General features: G+C 38.8%; 1 protein-coding gene across 1 annotated transcript; it reads right to left on the bottom strand.

Annotated features, from left to right (window-relative positions):
- Nucleotides 1-88: 88 nt before the first annotated feature.
- ptpn2b (protein tyrosine phosphatase non-receptor type 2b) lies at nucleotides 89-20,397 on the bottom strand. The gene is made up of 10 exons (XM_057355095.1): nucleotides 20,200-20,397; nucleotides 19,364-19,454; nucleotides 19,082-19,182; nucleotides 16,916-17,014; nucleotides 15,726-15,863; nucleotides 15,357-15,566; nucleotides 15,005-15,166; nucleotides 14,704-14,900; nucleotides 13,653-13,754; nucleotides 89-982 (listed from the first exon to the last, which is right to left on the bottom strand). Exons 1-10 carry the CDS (start codon nucleotides 20,254-20,256, stop codon nucleotides 922-924), a joined length of 1,218 nt encoding a protein of 405 aa, XP_057211078.1. The 5' UTR covers nucleotides 20,257-20,397; the 3' UTR covers nucleotides 89-921.
- Between the last annotated feature and the right edge of the window lie 1,253 nt (nucleotides 20,398-21,650).

The following is a 21,650-nucleotide window of genomic DNA, read 5'->3' as shown; positions in this document are numbered from 1 at the left end:
TTTCCCATCATGTCATGCTGATGTGCTATTCTCATCTCTCTCCTCCCACTAGTGGATGACACAATCTGCTTGGCTGTCTGCCACTTGAGTTTCCCAGCAGAGTTACAGTTACAGTTCTTGTAATGTGACGCTTCTCCAAACCTGCTGGGACCAGTTTTGTGTTCATTGGCATTTTTGTGTGGTACAAAGTGAAAACACTGAATGTACACAATCATACCATGTTTACATAAAAGATAAAGTCATGTCCCTTCATAGCAGGAATTACAAAAACATGTCATTCATTTCACCCCAAAATCAATAATGGAATAAGAACGAAGCAGCTCATCTTTACAGAAACTAAATGATACCAGTTTAATTCATGGATCCTACTCTTGGGTAAAGAAAAGTAAGACTCTTTAATATTAGACACTGCTGGTTTGTTCGGTGTGTCTATACAATGTTCAACATTTTGTACAATTCATTTCTTTACATCTCATAAGGTACACTATGTACACAATGTGAGCACTCTACAGCATAAGACATCGTCAAACAATCTCACAAACTGAATAAAGGGGCTAAATACAGCCCTCAGATACGATTTCAAGAGGAAATTTCAAGTAATTTCTTATAAAAATAGAGCATTTCACTTTGCCTCTGAAAAAAGGTTGTCTAAAAATACAATGTATAAACAGCGTTCGAAATGCATAGGCCTACTTCAGATCCTGCTGCTTTTTTCTACCAAAAACAAAAGGCAAAGAATAAAAAAAGACAAAACGGGTCCAACGAAATTAAAACCAATCCAAACCGTGGCGATGCGCTATGCTCTTGACATTGAGTTTCCTCCACTGCAGTAGTGCTGGTGTGTGCTGTTGTGCCGACTGCCGGGTGGAGATCTTTTCTCCTAAAGTTCATGCTGTAAACGGTTTTAAAAACTTGGGGGCACTATGGGATGGAGGTCTCCTGCTGAGGTTGCCACGAGGTTGAGTCGCTGGTTGTTCTTGCTCTGTCGAGAGTCACGGAATATCAAGTCAGTTGTGTTATATTCAAAACAAAACGGTCATATTTACTCATGTAGTTCCAGACTGGTATGACCTTTTTTCTGTGGGTCAAAATCAATGACATTAGTGCCACCAAACGCTATTGGTTCCTGTGTCATAATGCTTTAACGTGAAAACACTTTTTTTTATGGAAAAGCATGAACTCCGTTTGTGGTCCACAGAGGAAAAGTGTTGGGTTTGGAACAACATGAGGGTGAGTACCTTTCTGGGTGAAGTGCTCTTAAGTGAGACATTCAATTTATTCATGATCATTTCATTCAAGCACTGCCTCAGAATATTAGGAATTATAGGAAGTTAATCCCCCACCATGCAACAGGGACATAACATCCTATAACCTCTTATTTCAGCTGTAATAGAATTGTTTCGACATGTATTGCTGGGTGTGTTCAAACACCTTTGTTTATCTGATTGTCCTGATCTGACTGACTTTGTGTAATGCTGAGTATTTGGACGAATATTTATTTACTGCTGTTGCAATAAACCCTTCCGTTTTTTTCTGAAGCCTCTGTTCTGGAAGTTTTCCCATTTATTTCCTCCATAAGCATTGCAAAACATTCTTAAATTCTCACAACGTTGCGTTCTGACATGTCACATTGAGTGCAATTTACAATTCAGAGTAAGTACTAGGGGTGTAACGATACACTCAGCTCACGATTCGGTACATATCTCGATGCTGGGTTCACGATACGATTACACTAGGAGTGTAACGGTTCTCGGTAAATAATTGAACCGCACGGTTCTCCACCAACGGTTCGGCACACGGTCCAACGCGCTTGGACCGCGGCTCATCTTAAATCTGACGACGCATGGTTCGTTAAAAATTATAATGCATAAAACAGACTGACAAAGTTCAGCTAATGTATGTTTGTCGATAGATACACATTTAATACCTACAACAAATCAAATAACGTAGACAAATTTCAATAGGATTGATGTATGCTGTAATATGATCAGTCATTTATGCTGTCATCACCCGGGTGTTGTCAGCGCGCGAGTACAGGTGAGACCTGAACAGCACATGTTGCTGTTTAAACTACACTCATTCAAGCCTTGTCAATTTAAACATTTAAGTGCAAGATGATGCAGAAGAAAACTCGCTTGCGCGCTGTGAGAAGATCCAAAGCGCGCATAAGGAAAGTCTCAGACATGGCGCAAATATTGAGTTGTCTTTGAAGCGCTTAAACGGACAAATTCACACAAGAAGTAGGTCAACATGCCCCTCTTGTCCAGTATCTTAACAAACATAGTGGGTTATGTCTTAAGTGAACGGACGAAATGGACGAAAAACAACGCATGTGTACAGTATCAGTGTACTGGATCCGTTTCATTCCTCTTAAAGCGACAGCAGCATATTCCTGCTGTCTGTTAAAAGTCAAGTAAGTCACTCACTGCTTGTGACTCAATAGCTTCTGTAACTTCAATTATGATTTGTCTTTATTTAATTTGTACATATGCAATGTTATGTTTTATTTGATTACTTTAATCCATTTTTACCTTAAAAGGTATAATATATACGTAAGGAATAATTGACGACGGGCCGTTCAATTATCGAAAGTTAATGCACACCCCGAGGTGGTAATGCGGCCACGACGCGAAGCGGAGTACACCTCGGGTGTGCTTTAACTTTCGATAATTGAACGGACCGGAGTCAATTATTCCGCTTATACCACGGTCACAACACCACAAGACGTTGTTCCGATACCACAAGACGTTGTTACGATGTTTTATCTCAAGACATTTGTATGGTATTTGTCCCGGAATGCTCTTTCTGGTAGGACTAATTTCTTACGCATCTCATCTGAAGGCGTTGCTTGAGCTGCATATGCAGTTTTCCGAGAGCGAGAGGAAGACAGACAGTGCACGTGCACACGCGTTTGCTTCACTGAGAGTGAAAAGACAAGTATCTATATTTGATTTGTTTTCGTCGTATTTAACACCCCTGTCGTATAAGAAAAGTATTAAGAGAAAAAAGTGACACGGAGGTTTCTGCGCCAGCTGCGGTTCTCGCAGTGGCATAGAAAGCTTCCTGCTGTGTGTTTTAAGTCCCGTTTACCCATTCCACAGACGAATTTAACATGTTGTTGTTGTTGTTATTTTTGTGCTTCGTGTTTTATCTTTAACCCGCTGATTGTGTCATGTAGTTTGCCGTTACCTTTGATATATGCTTTAGTTTTTCATCTGAACAGTCCTGTACAGTGCTCTCGCCATTGTTGTTCAAATGTTCATGCTGTCCATAAATATTAATAGTTATTTCTTCTCAGACAATGGAATTTGCCAGTCACTTTGTCTGTTGTTAGATACATATTCACTGGCGGACAGTAGGCTAAACTTGGCTAAGTGATATGGAACTGTAATGCGGTCAGCAGACCTGGAACACCTTCATAGGTGTGCGTTTAACTGAAAAATAATGCACACCCGTCGAACGTTCGTCAGCCAATCAGAATGAAGCATTCAACAGCCCCGTGGTATAAAGTATCTTATTTCATTTTCTGCTTTGCTCTGTTGTTTTATTGGTGCTGTTACTTGTAGCTTGATTATTTGTTCTTGTTTTTATTTGTCAGTAGTCCCTTTTCCCTGAACATAGCATAAACCGAACCGAAACCGTGACACAGACCAAACCGTGAGTAATTTGAACCGTTACACCCCTAGATTACACATCTCGATATTTTGAACCAAATTTAAAATTCAAACAACATTTATTTTCAAAATATTAACAATTTCAGTAACTTATTTTGTTGCACATACAACTTAATAAAAAAATGTAACATTTTAAGGCTTAACTGAAATTAGAATTAAGATCGGTGTCAATTTTGACAGCAAATTTTGATTTAGTTTTAGTCATCATAATTTATCATAGCTTTAGTCTATTTTTAGTCAACAAAATCTACATTATATTAGTCTACTAAACTCTATCTGGATTAACTCATTTAATTGGTGTAATTAAATGTTCCATACAAAGATTTAACTGTTTCGACATAATTTACTTTACCTTGGAATTAAATTAAACCAGGTCATTACCTTTATTTTTCAGAAAAGTTGATTAACTACTGGATATGCATTGTTGTAACACAGAGAATATTCATTCAGCAGTTCATTCAGTCTCATTTTGACTCAATTGACTCATTCGTTCAGTGAAGGGCGTGTTCATTCAGTACATTCAACCAATGAAACGCTCTGACAGAGCTCACGCTCAAGCGCTATTGGCTCGTGTCTCTTTGAAGCTGCGCCGTCTTTGCTTGAGACAGTAATGAATGAGAAAAATCTTTCAAAAAGACATATTACATAAACTGAATTACATTTCTTCAATCATGCAGATCACATACTTGTGTCTTGTGCTTCTCTCTCTACCGCATATCCGAGATAAGCACACGTGACACGCTGGCGCATAGTATGTAGCGTCTTGACTGCTGAACGAATAGAATTAAACATATCGTAAAATATCCCCATCTCTCTACGATGCGCATCGTAACATTTTTGCATTGCGAAATATCGTAATACGAAGTATCGTTACACCCCTAGTAAGTACACATTGCATTATGTGTTGGTAAACTGCACATACTTGCGTACATGTACAGTATAGCTTTAAACTAGTGCTGTCAATCGATTAAAAAGATTATCTGATTAATCGCACATAACATTGATTTTTTTAAAATATACTTTTACATTCTAATAATTTAACATTTAATCTCCAAATTAATGTAGAAACAACAGATTACTTTAACCGCATCATTTATGAATGAAAGCCAACATTTTGACATTAGTACTGCAACTGATTATTTTTTCGTTATTTTAACATTAATTATGGCAGTTCAACATTGAAGTACAGTATAATTGAGAGCTATCGTGTCTTAACAGGTAGGAAATATACAGAAATTGAATTAAGTTCTCAAACACTTTACAGTCTATAATGCTAAATTCTAACTTAAATACAGAATTAAAGCTACAAAACACATTGATTTCCTCTTTTATTTTGTTCTTTTATTAACATTAGTGACAGGAGTCACAGCAGCAGGTTTAAGAATGCCACCCCTTTAAGAGCTGACGCCCTTTCCCATTTTCACAACTCTTTGCAGTCATTTAGGATTTTATTTAACACGTTGAAATCTGTGCTTACGAAATTGCTAGACAAAACGGGCTTTCTGACATAATCTTGTGTGGTTCTGTTCATTCAAGCACGATAGAGAACTTAGTACTACTGGCTGTCTGACAGAGATTCACTTACGCAGCCTTTAGCCTGTATAACTTACACCAGACGGTACTGTCGCGTTGCGCCGCGTCCCATAGCTTGAAGCTGTCTATCTTAGCTGAACACGTCATGCAACTGTTTTAAATCGCGCTTAAATGGTTTAAAGGCCTTTACATGAATGAGAGCATGATTATATAATGTAACGCTATACAAAGGATGACAAAATAAACGGATGCTGCGTTATTGCATTAAATATTTTAACATGTTAATCTGAAAAAAATGTATCGCATGTGTTAACGCGCTAATGTTGACAGCTCTTTTAACCAAATCAACCAGCAAACAAACTTAAATTTTAAAGCATATGTAGTTTGCAAAGCATTATGGGTATAGGTGGTCACAGCTGTTGGTACCATCTAGCTCCATTTCCATTTTTGCAATATTTTAAAGCTGAAAAAAATGATGGTTACAAAGTAAATTATAATTGCGTAAAGGCAGGGTAGGCAACTCTTTCGTAATGATCTTAAGGTGAAGCTAGTATCAAGTTGTATCCCACCCATATTCCCTACCCACGCAAATGCACAAATTAAGTTGTCACACCCCCTTTAAACGCACAAATTATGTTGTCACACCCCCTTTATAAGACCGGTCTCCACAAGAACGCAAGTCCAAAGAGAAACAGCCAATCTTCTGTCATCAGCACGTTGATGTGTTTTGGAGGAGGTGTGGTTTTGCCGAGAAGGGAGGGTGGGATCTTGCTATTGGTAGCCTACCCTACCTTTAACCTAGCAGGTCTGGTTTGAGGTGTTTTTATATAATTGCTGAAAATAATTTTCTCTATAGAGAAAACAGATGGGATTTTAACTTCCAGAACCCCATGGATGCGCTCTATAAAGTGGAAAAAAATGCTGGCCAACTCCGATGTGATTAAGGGGTAGAACGCAAGAAAGGCAACTCATACAGTTTTAAACAAAAAAAGGTCTTGTTACACATGCATCCTGTGTGCTCAGCTCTGGCGGGCGGCACATAAACACACTCGCACCTCAGCTTTCAGAAACACACAAGTGCTATCCACCCACCAGGTTATATGAAAATAAACGTTTCTAATTCAAGCAAATTACTTCATTGAGGCAATGCCAAGAACATTAAAAATCTCCATCAAGTGTCAATAAAGTTTCTATCATCACACACACACTTTACACGTAAACCAGCAATTAAGCATACCGCAATAAAGCATACCATCAGGGTACATTTAAAACAAACCTACAGGCCTTAGGACCTACCTTTCATTTATTTAAATTAGTAAAGGTACAAACTAAGATCCAGTCAATATCAACACACAGAAAAAAATTAATAAAAAGCGAAAACATCACACCATGCTGAGGCTCAGTTCTAAGAGGCCAAATGAAAACACAGCGAGACAGCAGCAGTAAGCTTCAGACCAGCACATCACAGCACACAAGGCTTGAGTCTGGCTCTCACATACAGCCTGAGGATTCTCAGAAGCCTGGACAAGCTTTACAGAAATCCTGCTGATACACCACTGCTGCCTCATTGGGGGGGTTCCCAACGGCAGCACTCGCTGTGTCACGTACAGCAAATACAGCCCAGACTGCAACCATAACATAAACCGGATCATAAAACACAACACACACAACTATTAAATACAAACTATTATATTATTGAAGTTTTTAGAGTTTTAGTAGTCCATATTTAGGAATGAAGTATTTTCTGACAATAGTAATAATTAGGGATGTAACGGTATTGTAAATATCAAAGTATCGAGATAGCATTTTCGATGTTATCGTGGTCGCATGACGATAGATCTTCCAGGCAAAGTGTAATTTTTTCAGCCGAATGGAGCGAGCTGAGGGAAGCGGGAACTACAATTCCCAACAACCCATGCGTGCCCATCATCCTCTGCGCTCTGCTGCCATCCGCTACAGATCAAGTTGAGCGAAAATGGCGGATGCCGCTAGTGGCATAGAAACGGATTTACAAATTGTTGAAGCTAAAGCGAATTATAAATCGGATGTGTGGAAGCATTTCGGTTTTCCCGTGACAAGAAACGAGAAAGGAGAAAAGGTGACGGACAGACAAAAAACAATATGCAGACACAGCCAGACTGCGGTGAAGTACAATTCGGGGAATACGACTAATATGAAGAGCCATTTGTTACATCATCACCCTGAAAAGTAGGGCTGCAACTAACGATTATTTTGATAATCGATTAGTTGGACGATTATTTTTTCGATTAATCGATTAATCGGATAAAATGTAATTACATCTTTTGCTTATAATAAGTAAATCAGATATGGGAAAAGTATACACAACTGAACTCATTAGCCTTCTCCCAAAATGTTGTGAATGTCTCCATAATTAACACACCTGGTGAGTTGATTCATGTGTGTCATATTAGAAGCAACTGACAATAGTCTCTCCCAAACGTGGGAGCGAGGAGAGGGTCGGCCAAGGAAATATTTTTTTTGTGCCATGAAAAGTGAGATATTTGTCATTCAAATGTAGTGAAGTACAGTAAAAAGTAAACAGAAAAAGTAATACTTAAGTACAAATACTCAAAAAGTGTACTTAAGTACAGTACTCAAGTAAATGTATTTCGTTACCCACCTCTGAACTAAATAAACCACCAAATCAGGGTATTTAGCCTATTATATACTTTGCAAAGTGCAAACGCCACAAATTGAGTTTTACTAATATAATCTTTAATTTTGTCATTTAAAACACCTCTCCCCTTTAAACTTTAAGACTGCGAAGCTTGAAGAGATGCATGCAGAACACGTCGGACTTTAAAACTGCGCACCTCGCGCTGCACGGAGAGACGCACGCACCGAGAGACGTGTCTGACTTTAAAACTGCGCAACATGTGCCACACGGGGAGACACGTCTGACTTTAAAACTGCGTACCTCGCGCTGCACGGAGAGGCACGTCTGACTTTAAAACTGCGTACCTCGCGCTGCACGGAGAGACACGTGTGACTTTCAAACTGCGCACCTCGTGCAGCACGGAGAGACACGTGTGACTTTAAAGAGCAGGTTTCATGAATCTCATAAAATTACCGGCATTTCAGTGTGTAACGTAGCTTTCCTTCAATTTTGACGATCTGCAAAGTTGTTATTCCAAAAAGTCCATGATAAATTAAGATATTGGCTTTCAAAGTAAGGAGTCAACTCCGAACCGCCCAAACAAATCGTTAGGCTTTCGAATCTTTTGAGTGTAACATCGATACGTCACAGTGTAATGCATCAGCACAATCCCCGCCTTCCCGCGAAACAGGAACACTCTGACCTGCCCAGTAGCACTTCAGGTAGTGTTGCCTATACAACATGTCGAGGGGACGCTGTGTTTTGTGCTGTGAACGCAAATGTACTTTGTTTTCGCTGCCAAAGGATGATGATGTGAAGGATCACTGGTTACATTTTTTTTTCCACGATACCACTGCAGTACAATTCCAACCTTGTGTTATGTGCTCGTCATTTTACCGACGACTGCTTCTCAAATTTTGCCGAGTTCAACGCGGGATTTGCCAGCCGCTAGACCCTTAAAGAAAAGTCAATACCAACTTTATTTGGACTAACAAGCGTCTCAGAACCACAAGCTGTAAGTATGATAAATACGTTATATGTACATGTTAAATTGAGTGCTTACAATATACGTTAAAGTCATTGTGCTAATCCGTGTTGTATATTTAGTACAGCTTTAGGTTTCCAGGTAAACAACGTATAAGTTAACAGTGTTACATTTTTAATTATCCAACTCTTACCTAATAATGTGGCGGTTATTGTAGACTGTTGTCGTTCTACATGTCGTAGTATTGTACAAACTGTATCCCTTTATCGTTTAGTCACGGTAGCACTTTGCTAACGTGTCTCACATTATGGTTTTGTCAAGTGTGCAAAGTTTAGCTGTGGTCACGATCCCCTTCAAACAAAACGGTTTGCTTGTCATTATTTTAAAAACGGACTGCAGCACTATATCATTTTATTATGTAAAGGTGTGTGCATTATCTTTGGAAGCTCTCGCTAACTTGCTCAGTTACTCCTCTCTGTATAATCAAAGTAATGATCAACTTTTGGATAGAGCCGTTGTTGTTCTCCCACAGCTATGACAAAAAAAGATCAACAGAAAACAATAGTCTGAATGGTTTATGAAGATACGTTTATCAAGATAAAAACTTGTGATATGGTAATACTGATGCCATTTTTACACACAGCGTCTTTGTTTACAAAAACCTTCCTGAGATATGAACTGTGGTAATGGGCGTTTCGTTTCTGACATGCAGTGTATGAAGAAAGACCAATCACAATTGATTGGGCCAGTTGGCCAATCGGAGCACACTGGACGTAGGGAGGAGCTTAGAGAAGCAGAACATTTGAACAGCTTCGGAGGAATCGTTTAGGGATCTTTGACAAATGGATAGATACTAAATGCTTATTTTAAGAAAATAGCACCGTTTTTTTACCTTTGATGCATTTGAACATGTTGTTGGGGACTCTAATACAACATTAGGACACTTACAAAAACCTTGAAACCTGCTCTTTAAAACTGCGCATCTCGCGCTGCACAAAGAGACGCATCCACGGAGAACCACGTCTGATATTTAAAACTGCGCAGCTCATGCTGCACGGAGAGACACATCTAAAACGGTAATTTTAAAAGGGAAGAAGACGCGCTTGATTTGTAACTGCGCAGCTCGCAAGTGACGTCACAGACCAACTAATCGATAATGAAATTCGTTGACAACGAATTTCATTATCGATTATTATCGATTTTATCGATTAGTTGTTGCAGCCCTACTGAAAAGTTTCATGAAGATACGAGGAGCAAAAAAAAAATAGCAGTGAGTGAAGCTGTGAATGAGGTGAGTGTGTGAGAGAGGCTGTGAATGAGGTGAGTGTGTGAGAGAGGCTGTGAATGAGGTGAGTGTGTAATCTAAAAATAATAAATGTGATCTTTGTTCAGTCATTGTTTAATAAACACTAATGCCACATTTTTCCAAGTCTTCATTTGTTTTGTTTTTTTCCTGCACAAAATTGATCGTTGATACTGTTAATGAAACTTTTCTTTTCGCTACTTTCCTACTTTTTGTAGCCTATTTGAGTTCTGAGAACTTGAAAGTCTGTTGTTTTATGGTATATTATCTGACTGTCTGCTGATCACAAATTTAATATTTAAAATACAGTTTACCCAACCAGTCATTGTTTAACGCAATACACTGTTTTAACGTGTGCCCAGTGTTTCCCACAGAATTTTGTGAGACTATGGGGCTAAACATATTCTCCTCTAGGGGGGTCCGGGGGCATGCTCCCCGTAAGAAAATTTAGCATATTTTAAAGGTAAATGCGGCAATCTGGTGCATGTTAAGAGCAAAATTAAGTGACTCAGTCTATAAGAATACAATAGCTATAGTAGTAATTTAATCATTGGCACCATAGATATAAATGGGGATAACGAGAAAACGAAAATGAGAGTTCACAAACAAAAAAAGTCAAAAACATGTAGAGCATGAGCCACCAAAAAATGAAGCAAAAAGTGTTTAACAGTTGAACTAATTTATATATTACCATATATTAAAACGCAGGCCGGGCATCAGGCCTTTTTCACAGTGCCATTGTCCCACTCCCCCGCATGGCAGTAGGCCTATCACTTTACTATCCGGACCAGAGCATTCATACATTATTATGATGTGGTGACTGTTTAGAGTTAACCCGTACGAAAAGCGCACACTCTCTCAGCACAACAGAGTAATGTTAAGTTTGTGATTTATTATGTTTTCAACTTTATGCGCGCGTTGCGCAGACCTAACACAAGCGCAATTAATGACAGATGCTTTCTCCTGCGGTACACACCTATCGGTCTGAGCAGCGCTGCTTGATGTCCGACAAACCAAATATATTGACAAGTTTTGGACACGGTGACACACATGGCAGCATGTAATCGTGTGTGGCGCGCCCCCGTATCATTTATTTTTCTTACGGCGACAGCCGAAGCTAAAGAGGAATTTAAGCAGACTCATGCCCATCATGCATTCAAATCATTAAAATTGGCTGTTGGCAATCAAACTACGTTATGTGCCTGAGCAACAAACAAATATACTCAAAACATGTACAATGTCTCTACAATGTTCTGATGCAGAGATATAGGTCTTAATAAACCGTTGCTAAGGTACTCTGTTTGGTTGCCAGGGAGTAGCTTGGCATCTGCCAATTGATGATACTTCTAACCATGAGTGAAATGAACCCACACCTATGTCTCTATGACACTGCGCTGCAAAGGTATCTATCTGGGCCTTTAATAACAGCGGTCTAAGGGATCGGTTGCTAAGGTGCTCTAAATGGTTGCTAGGCCGTGGTTTGATAGCTTAATGGTGATCCTGAGAGCCTGATTGGTTCCCCGAGTAAAATGAGCAGGTGCTTGTCTCTATGACACTGTGCTGCGAAGATATTCCATTTGGGCCATTTATAAATGGCAGTCTATGGGCATTTCCTTCACCATTATATATCTATGGGGCAATTTTAGGCGGCTCTTACACCCCAGGGGTAAAAATTACTACCCGTTGTGAGGTATGTTTTTACTTGCCAGCCTCTTCAAACGTGGTAGCTCACGTTTGAACAAAATCCTCACTCGGAGCTATGACCTGTCAAAGTTTGTCGCAATGTTAAGTCTATAGGATTTACAGAGAACGAGGGCTTCCGATACCTCCTCCAGGTTAAGACCTGTTTGTGAAAGTCAGTTAACCATAATAAAATGCCTTTCTGTATTGTGTTTTGGCCATTATTCCAATAGGATTTAATGGTGTTCTATTGGTTCCCATCTGCCAGATAACATTCCACCAATAGAATCCTTCACATACCAGTAGACACCATTAAAGTGTCCATTAAAACCAATAAAATCCCCATTATAACCATTAAATCCATAAAATATTCTGTTGTGTTTGGGGCAAAGTTCTATAGTTTTTTTTAGCAGGGGTACCACACTGAATTGCATAGCATCATATTTTTCCATTGCATCGTATTGTACTGAATCGCATTGTGTTATATCGAATCAAATCGGATCGCACTGCATCGTAAAAGGAATGATACATTATGATGATACGTTGATACGTTGCCTACGATACGATACATTAAAGATACATATAAAGCAGCATTCCTGTGGAATCGCTCTCGCGGTATTGCGATGTCATACAACGATCGGTCTGCACAGCGACGCATGAAGTTCAATGCTCCCTGTCATTGCCATAAAAACCAAATCAGATATTGCAAAAAATGAGAGAGCACCACGGGACACTGAAATCGGATCTGAACAGTTGGTATACACAGTGTGGACAATCAATCATTTAAATTAGATTTCAATCGTATATGCACAAAAATCGAATTTGAGGTGACAGTCTGAACAAAGCCTTAGACTACGTTCACACGGTCACCAAAATCAGATTTTTTGCTCATATGTGACCCAGATCTGTTTACTGCATGACAGTGTGAACAGGACAAACCACATGGAATCCGATCTTTTTAAATCTGATCTGAGCCACTTCCATATGTTGTCCTAAATCAGACACAGGTCTGATGTTTCGCAATGCGACCTCAGTCTGAACGGTCATATCAGATTTCATGCGACTTCTGCGTCATTGTAGATTGACATGCTTGACTTTCCGCGTCCGTTTCGCGCACAAATGCGTCCGCACAGCACGTCCGAGTTCAACACATGCGCAATACAAATGAGTATGTGTGCTCTACCAGACCGTCAGAGGGCAGCGCTGAGTCGCGTCATTTACAGACCCACTACAAATGAATGATTGAGGAAGTGTTTTCGCCATTGCAAACAATCCGAGCCAACCGCAAGACAACAAGAACAACAACCAAACAGTATGGAGAAGGATATGCTTCTAAGATTACTGTTCTCGGTTTCAGCGTGTTGGTTTTGTATCATTCTTCGACAACGGCACACTGCACACTTTCTGTGTGTGCATTGACCTCTAGTGGACTAGGGCACGTTTTCGCGCATGCGCTGTTGTACACGGCACGTCTGAGCGGTCTCAAAAAATGGGCTCCACGCGGACGGGGTGTGTGGACGACCGCGGACCCTTCTGCTGACGGAAATTGTGTCATGCGGACGTGGACGGACGGACGGACCATACTTCCGCCTTAATGCAAGGAGACCGGTCCGCGCAGCACCGCATAAAGTCAAACACACCCGCTGACTTGAGCCTTGCTTATTTCTGTATGACAACGTGCTACGTGTTATCGTTTCTTACGATACCCAACCCGACTCATAACTCATGAGTGTATTGAAGCACATGCATCAGATCTAAGACACTAACTCAAAATATGAGAGCAGTTTGGATTGAGACATGTGTGGGATCATATGACATACACACGACCAGACATATACAGACTCAATGACTCAGTTTTACCTTTTTCGTTTCTTGTCAGGGTCGTTGATCCTGGATTTTGTCTGCTTCTGACTCTTCTGTGTAGGGTTGGGCAGCTTCTCATTCCTTTTTCTCTTACAAGCACTGGAGAGAGAAAACAAACAAACAAATCAGACAACCCTATTTTATATTTAATCCAATCATGTGAAGTGTGGACCAAGAAACCAAGCGAATGACAAAATGTGTTGTCACAGATGGTTCAAACCTCAAGTTAACACTGAAAAGATTTACTGATACACACATGCCAAGTACGTGTAGCCTCAAGGATGATTCTTGACAAAAACTATCAAGATGTAGGGCTGGGCAATTTCACCTAAAATCAAAATTTCAATTAATTGAACATTTTCTCTCGATTACGATTATTGAACGATTATTTTGTTTTCGTTTATTTTTCTTTGTTTTTTTCCCGCGTAGATCACTGACAAGGTTTGTAGTGTAAATATGCCCAACTAAAGGTGGGGTATTTTTTCTAATGAAACATTTCTTATCTCATGTTATTTTTAGATAATCAAAGAAGATACAAAGTATTTATGGTTATTTATTGAACATTTCGAATAATAGACATCTTTGTGTTATTTTTTGGAAACATTTCCTCTGCCACTGAAGACAGGAGAACAAACGCAACACAAATCAGCAAATCATCTGTCTGCATGTGTCGTGAGAAATCGGGTGTACTTTAGGACCCTGCCGTCATAAGAGGTGTCACGTGAAAGAAACAGACAGAGTTTTTAATAGTTGAACGGAGCTTAAAACTCATCAGTCTGTCTAAAGAAATATGAAGTAAACGTGTTTCAGTATATCTATATTTCTCACAATATGCACATTTTTGGACTAAAAGTCTTGTGATTACTAAACGGGGTATAGCGGCACGCGTCGACATGGATATTAAAGGGAAAGTAATCGAAATAACCGACATTGAAAAATTACGTAGTTTAGAACTTCCTAATGTCAGTTTCGATTACTTTTCGATGAATCGCCCAGCCCTATCAAGATGTATAAAGAACTGATGAATGTTTGGACACTGGATACGTACTATGTTCCTGCATCTTTCTCTGGTTCTTTATTGGGAGTCTCTAGAGCCGTTTTCTTTGATGTCTTCGTGTCTATGCCGTCGTCCGGATGAGACAGCTTGCTGCCGTTGTAGCATTCTGTGCATTTAGGAGGCTGCGGTGGCGGGGGGGACTCTGACAGGGGCTCCTGGTCCTCTCTGGAGAGCTCTCGCCACCGTTTCTGCACGTCAAAAAATTTCATACAGTAAGTCTAGACAAAGGCCCAGTTGATGGTGATTCGGTTGGGATTAGCTCCCTTTCGTGATGTTCATCACTATCATATACCTGCATTGAGGAATCTCCCATAATGTACTTGGCACCTTCCAGAACAGCCATGTAAGAGAAACGCAGCTGGTCGGGGGTCTGGATCAGACCCATCCGGTACTTCCTCATGTCCAGAAGAATCTTTTTGATGTCCAATGCCAATGGGTCTTTCCTTTTGTCCATCTGTAAAACATCAGTGATGAAAGAAATGAAAAACAAGGATGTGTAGAAGTCTATGCATCACGGGAACAGACACTAAAAGTAAAGCATGAATCGAGTAAATCATTAATTAAAATCATTAAAAACAAATAACAAACTAAAAAAAATAAAAATACAGGAATTATCCTTTTTTATTAGCTGAGACCAAGCTCACCAAGACAAGACAGGTGTCGACCAGAGAGAATGTTCCAGACCGCCCAATTCCAGCACTGCAGTGGACCACGGCCGGACCTTGGTCCATCCCGAGAGAGCCAGACTCCCGCACCTTAAACAGGAAGTTCAGGAAGCTGGCAGGGGATTCTGGGACACCAAAATCAGGCCATGTGGTGTAATGAAAGTGGTAGATCTCTCTCGTCTCCCCTGTCTGAGTGAGTAAAATAATTATTTTAAAAAAACAGACGGCATCGGGTAAATTGCAAGTAGAATGCACTTGCAGGAAAACAAACTAATAATATCCATGTAAAGGCTTAATGTAAATGGGGATTCTGTGAGCAAGTTTCAGTGGTGACTTGGAAAAACTTACATTTGCATTCTGGAGTTCCAGCACTCTGGTGGTGTAATATGACTTCACATCCTCTGACACTAGAGTTACCACAAAGCAGGTGTCACGGAACGACATCTGACGCTCTTCTTGTGTGGGCCAGTACTGTGCACACTTTTCCTGCATTTAAGGAATGTGTAGACACACATTCATAATACATTACAAAACGCTACAACCCTGTTTGTGTTATTACAACAAATATGTTGTTGGGAAGTTTAACAAGCATAAACCATAGTATATTGACCATCATACAACCCTTCTTGAATATTTTTTACACTCTTATGATCATTCAAAACTTCAAATCAGAATTCCATGTCTGAAACACATAACTCTCTAGATCAGAGGTTCACAACCTTTTTCACTCCAAGGCCAAACCCCCCCCCCCCCCCCCCCCCCCTGTATTTAACAACAAAATTCAAAGCCCCCCCTTCTGCTCGCAAAAACTCAAAATGTCTACCCAAGAAAATATTTCAGAGCTTGATATTAACTGGAAAAGTGTTTATTTAATATAATTATGGACAAATAAGAAATATCTTGGTTTTTAGTTGTTTTAAAATGCAAATGCTATTCAAAGCTAGTATTTCAATGCTCATTTTGTCTCATTTTAAATTAGACATCCTGAGACCCCCTTGGAAGTCAGCTGGGGCCTCCCTGTTGAGAACTATATTTCTGACATTGAGTCAGCTTTTGATTGAACAAAGCATTAGAATTAGCCCTAGAAGTTTTAGATACACCCACTAACAGCAACACTCAAAAAAATAAAAATAAAATCTGGCCAAGGATTCATTAGGTTATTCCTTAGCCTAGTAAACATTTTCCCTCTTAATGTATAGTTACTTACCAAATAAATAAATACTTGGTGATTTGCACTTGAAATACTAACTTGTTACTTGCCAAATAAATATATAATAGCACATAAAACACTTTTAAATACACATTTGAATTATTCCATCATCTCGCTTAGAGAGATACAGTAATAACAGAGACGGAAAGAGTAAGATAAGACAGTTACAGACAGTAAACAAAAGGTCTTGTGGAACATATTCAAATTTAATGTGATGACCTACGTCATCTAAGTTACTCTTCTACTGTTTGAACTTGAGGGAAGCTGGTTCCATGGTATTAGACATGTTTTTGAAGAAAAAGAAAAGGTTTGGACCAGTGAATCTTACCGAGCCTTTCTCTATGACTCTGTTGAGCATGATAATTGCTTTGGTCTTCTGCTCCCAGATCATCAGCCAGAAGTGACCACATGTGTTTCTCAAAGGACCCTGACAACAAACAAACACACAGAAAGCCTGATGGTTGGTAGGGATAGGTTAAATTGGTCAACTAGTCATCCGACAGAAAACTAGTCTAAACATAGACTTATATATAGAAGGAAATAAAAATTTGCCTAAATTTTACTCACCCTCACCCTTTTGACAAATATATATAATTTCCAAAACATAGCTGCTATCCACTACCATTACCAAGCTGGGAAGAGCCAGGACATTATTCAATATAATATTATATATAATATAATATTCAATATACTATAACTGAGTGTGGTCCGCTTAAAGAAGAAGGTCATATACACCTGGGACAAATATGGGCTAATATAATTTCTGGGATGAACTGTTCTTTTAATACAGATATAATTCAATTTTTTTTATATAAATATATTTTTAGAGATGGTACTTTCTTTAATGCGAATAGCTTTAGCTGAAATGCATAAAGATTAGAAAAGCAGGAATTAAAGCAACACTACGGAGTTTTTCAACCTTAAAATAATCTCTCTAAAATTATTTTAGTGGTAGGACAACTCTTAACTGGACGAATTTTACTGCCGCTGCTACCTAAGCAGCCCTCTATCGGCTGAAATCACATTTGTAACTTTGGTGTGCAGGTAGGTTCACAAGCCGGCATTTTTCCTACTGGCCCGGAGTGAAAATTTTGGCAGGGCCAGTATAAATATGAATCACTGGCCCAACCACAAAAAAGGAATAAATAATATTTATTTACTTATATCATTTTAATAAGTACGGTTATGATACGATTATGATATGATGCATATTGTTAAAGACATCTAATCAGTAAGTTATAAAATAAGCACTATTAATCAAATTATAAGCAATAGTAAATGTAACATAAACATACAAATGAAATAAACAGTGCAAAGTAATCAATTGTAAAATAACATCATAGTCTTCACTGTAGAAATGAAATATAGATTAAACCTTTTAAAGTAACAAAAGTTAATCAGTCAGGAGTGTTTTTTGTGTTTGTTAATTTGTTTGACGAGCATTAAAAACAGATCAGAAAAATAAATGAATAACTAAATCAATGCTATGTTTTATTTGATGATCATCCTTAGTATAGTCACCCTTTGTTTAGAATTGGCAGAGATGCTCTCTTGTGATTTTATAAAGCAGTGTCTTGAGGTCTCACGCCTTTTAAGAACTTAAATTAAGACAACTGCATTCTGATCCATCTAGCTGTTTTTGTAGGCAGAAAAACACATTAAGACACGCCTCTGATCAGGGTCCAGTAGTATAGTTATTCAGACACCGGCACAAGTAGGTTTTAAAAATATGTTTTGCACATTCAGAACAGCCAGCTATGCGAAATCGTGTAATGTCAAAATTTACATTTAATAAGCAATAACAAACCAAAACCTCTCTGAAGGGCTGACTCGAGGTATTTAATAGCTTTTGTTTTGACCTTTAAAAAGCATCCTAGGCTTCAACCCACAGATGTTAGTTGCTAATAGACAAACCTCCCCCATCCTGCCTATATCATCCTACAGCAACATCTCACTGAAAATCAACTGTCAGAAGCAGATTGACTGCAGACTAATAGTTAAGAATCTATGCTGTCTAAAGATTTGGGTTGTCAAAGGCTTTACAAAGAGCTGCTAAACTCTCACACCTAAAAAAATGTTTTTCAGCGGGAGTTATAACACCAGTGACTTCACATGAAAAGCGATCCTTTTCTGTGCAGAACACAAAAGAAGATATTTCGAAGAACGTTGGTAAAACATCGACTTCCCTTGTATGGAAGCAAAGCCACGGAGGCATTTCTTGAAATATCTGCTGTTGTGTTCTGCAGATGAAAGAGTTTTTTAAAAACAAGAATTTTATTTTTAGGTGAAGCTTTTTAAAACACTGGAAACAATAATGATATTAACTGGAATTTTGTGTGTTGACTGTGTGGAGCGAGTTGTTGTCCATGCTCTCTTATAGCTCCTGTACACACCATGATGTTTAACGTGTGAAATGCTCCTGTCAATAACACTACAGTACACTGCATGTTAGGAGCTCCGGATCAGTTCAGTGGATTCAAAGCTGTTCACTCACCTGGGTAAGTATGTATCTTCTCTGGGCTTCTTCCATTACCACCAGGCTGGCATTGATGTAGTCATTTTCTGTGTTTTCTAATTTCACCCGACTGTGGTCAACTTATTTTTGGAGCAATAGTAGAAAATCTATGTTAATCCACACACACTGAATACACAATGCAACATGCACGTCTAGTTTCATCAATACAAGAAAGACGATGTGGAGTGTGAATACTACATCTCAACTCAACTTTATTTGAGTAATAAAATAAAAAATAAAATAAAAATAAATCTCACTTACATGGGCTAACATCTCTGTATCTGTTGCGGTTGCGATTCTCTGGATACTTGGCCACTTTGAAAGCACATTCGTGTGACTGGTTGCGTATCTCCTGAGGGAAAATGACGTAAAGAGCTTCAAATAAACGTGGTTATCATCTACAACACATAATGATACACTGGCTTCATGAAGTTTCATTACTGTATAAGTATACTGCCCAAGTCAGCAAACACAGGAAAAAATAGCTCTAAAGAAACATGCTAATCACATCAACTGAGACTGAACAGTTTCCAGAAATAGTAACTACAATTAGCAACTACCGTTTATGGTCGATGGCAGAATCATAATAATAAGCCTGTAACAGTTATCTCTCACCGTTTACAGTAAACAAACGCGTACAAATAAATCAGACATAGTAACTGTCTGTCATAAATCCAGACAGCAATATTTGAGTTCAAATGCTGATCGGATAGACCATTAACTAGGTTTGACAGTCGGCAAGTTGTCACATGTAGAAAATTCAACCATGTGATCTAGTTACAACGTCAAATAACCTTCTGTTATAGCGCACCAAACGATACGCATATGACTAAACAGCTTATGATATCCTGCGTGCTATCTAGTAAAAGCATTTTGAGATCCAGCCATAGTTTCACTCAGGACACTTAGTTTCAACATGACAACAAGCCTCAAACCATCAGCTTCACTTTCACTATCTCGCCAATTAAACAGCCAAGGGGAGAATAAGAGTTAGAGGACACTGAAATGAAAGAGTTTAAGAAAAGACAGAAAACTGGCCGACACACACTGCAGATTGCGTGGCTCATTAGCATGCTAGCTCTCTTAGCCTTACTTACTAAATAAAGGTTCTGCCAGCGGCTCTCTGAATCAATATCCTCAAACTCCTGCTCCATGTCTCCTTTTGCTGTAATGTCCTTTATAATGCGGAGTATATTGCGCAGCTGGAGAATTCACTCATTTCTCGTCTTCACACTAAGCCGCAAAAACAAACTCTGTCAGTGTTTGTCCGTGTCGCTGACATTTGCGACGGTAAGCCGAAAGTTTTGCGCATGCGCCGGAGAGGGAGAGCGGAGTCGCTTTGCGCTTGCGCAGCGAGGGGGCGTTTACAAGCTGGCAACGATGTCAAAATATGTGTACTGTACTGATGAAATGTTTTCGTACTTTGAGCTAAAGTTTTTGATGCCACAGTGATTAGAAATATATCAAAAGAATGTATTTTCGATGTGATAACAATAGACTAAAGTGGGACAGATCATCAGCAATAATGGATTAGTTATTATTGTAATCCCATCCAACACATTAATAGAACCCTATACCTCAACTGTATACTAAGTCTGCGAGGAACCTGGGGGTGGTGTTTGATGAACAGCTGAAATGTACCTACATCTCAAAAACTGCCAGAGTAGGCCTATGTGAGTGATTCTATAATTACGGGTACATACCATGTCCATGAGGTGTATTTATCAATTTGACTAAATAATCATTTCAAGCAATGACCAATTTTATATTAGGTGATATTTCTCTTTCTTTTAATAAAGAAAGTTAGCAAGTTCTTTAATTTATTTATCAAAAAATGCAAATTATATACTGGAATTTGCAGTTTTTGTGCTGTCCGATTTCATACATTTCAAGTTTGCTCTTCAAAATTAACCCTAGAAGACATGTTTGTGTATATTATTTTCAGCATTATTTGTTCAAAATAATCATTAAAACATGATAAAGGTGTTTTTAAAACTATTTGAATCCTTAATAAACATAAAATTATTCACTTTGTGTGTGTCCTAGAAATCTTTGTCAACTATGTTACCCATTTATATAACCCCTATAAATCAGCAATGGTTTGCTCCAAATTCAAAAAAAGCAACAATGTGTGATGCCACGCCCTTTTTGGCGGGAATTCTGAAGACAGTGTGGTAAGTTTCAACTCCTCCTATTCAATATTTCATCAAAATGATTGTCTGCATATGGAGTGGATTAATTGTTCATCAACTATGTTATCAACATTTTCTTGTGTATTTACCTTAGATGTTATAATCAACAAAATGTATAGAAAGTACATAGAAATATAAGTTGATCAAGGTCATATGGTGACATGTTTAAGGTCTGTAGGGCCTAAAATGGGCCTAAAATGGAGGAAATGTCAACTATGTTACCTGTCAACTATGTTACCCATCAAGTGTAACACAGTTGACAGGGAATAACACGGTTGACAATGTTGTAAGGGTTCACTGGGTTTATGCTTATTAAGTCCATTGATTAAAAAACATTAACTTGATTAAATTGTTAC

This window comes from Triplophysa rosa, linkage group LG16, assembly GCF_024868665.1.
Source record: "Triplophysa rosa linkage group LG16, Trosa_1v2, whole genome shotgun sequence".
NCBI lineage: Eukaryota > Metazoa > Chordata > Actinopteri > Cypriniformes > Nemacheilidae > Triplophysa > Triplophysa rosa.
Note: the sequence above shows the minus strand (reverse complement) of the source record. Positions and strands in the feature narration are given on the sequence as shown.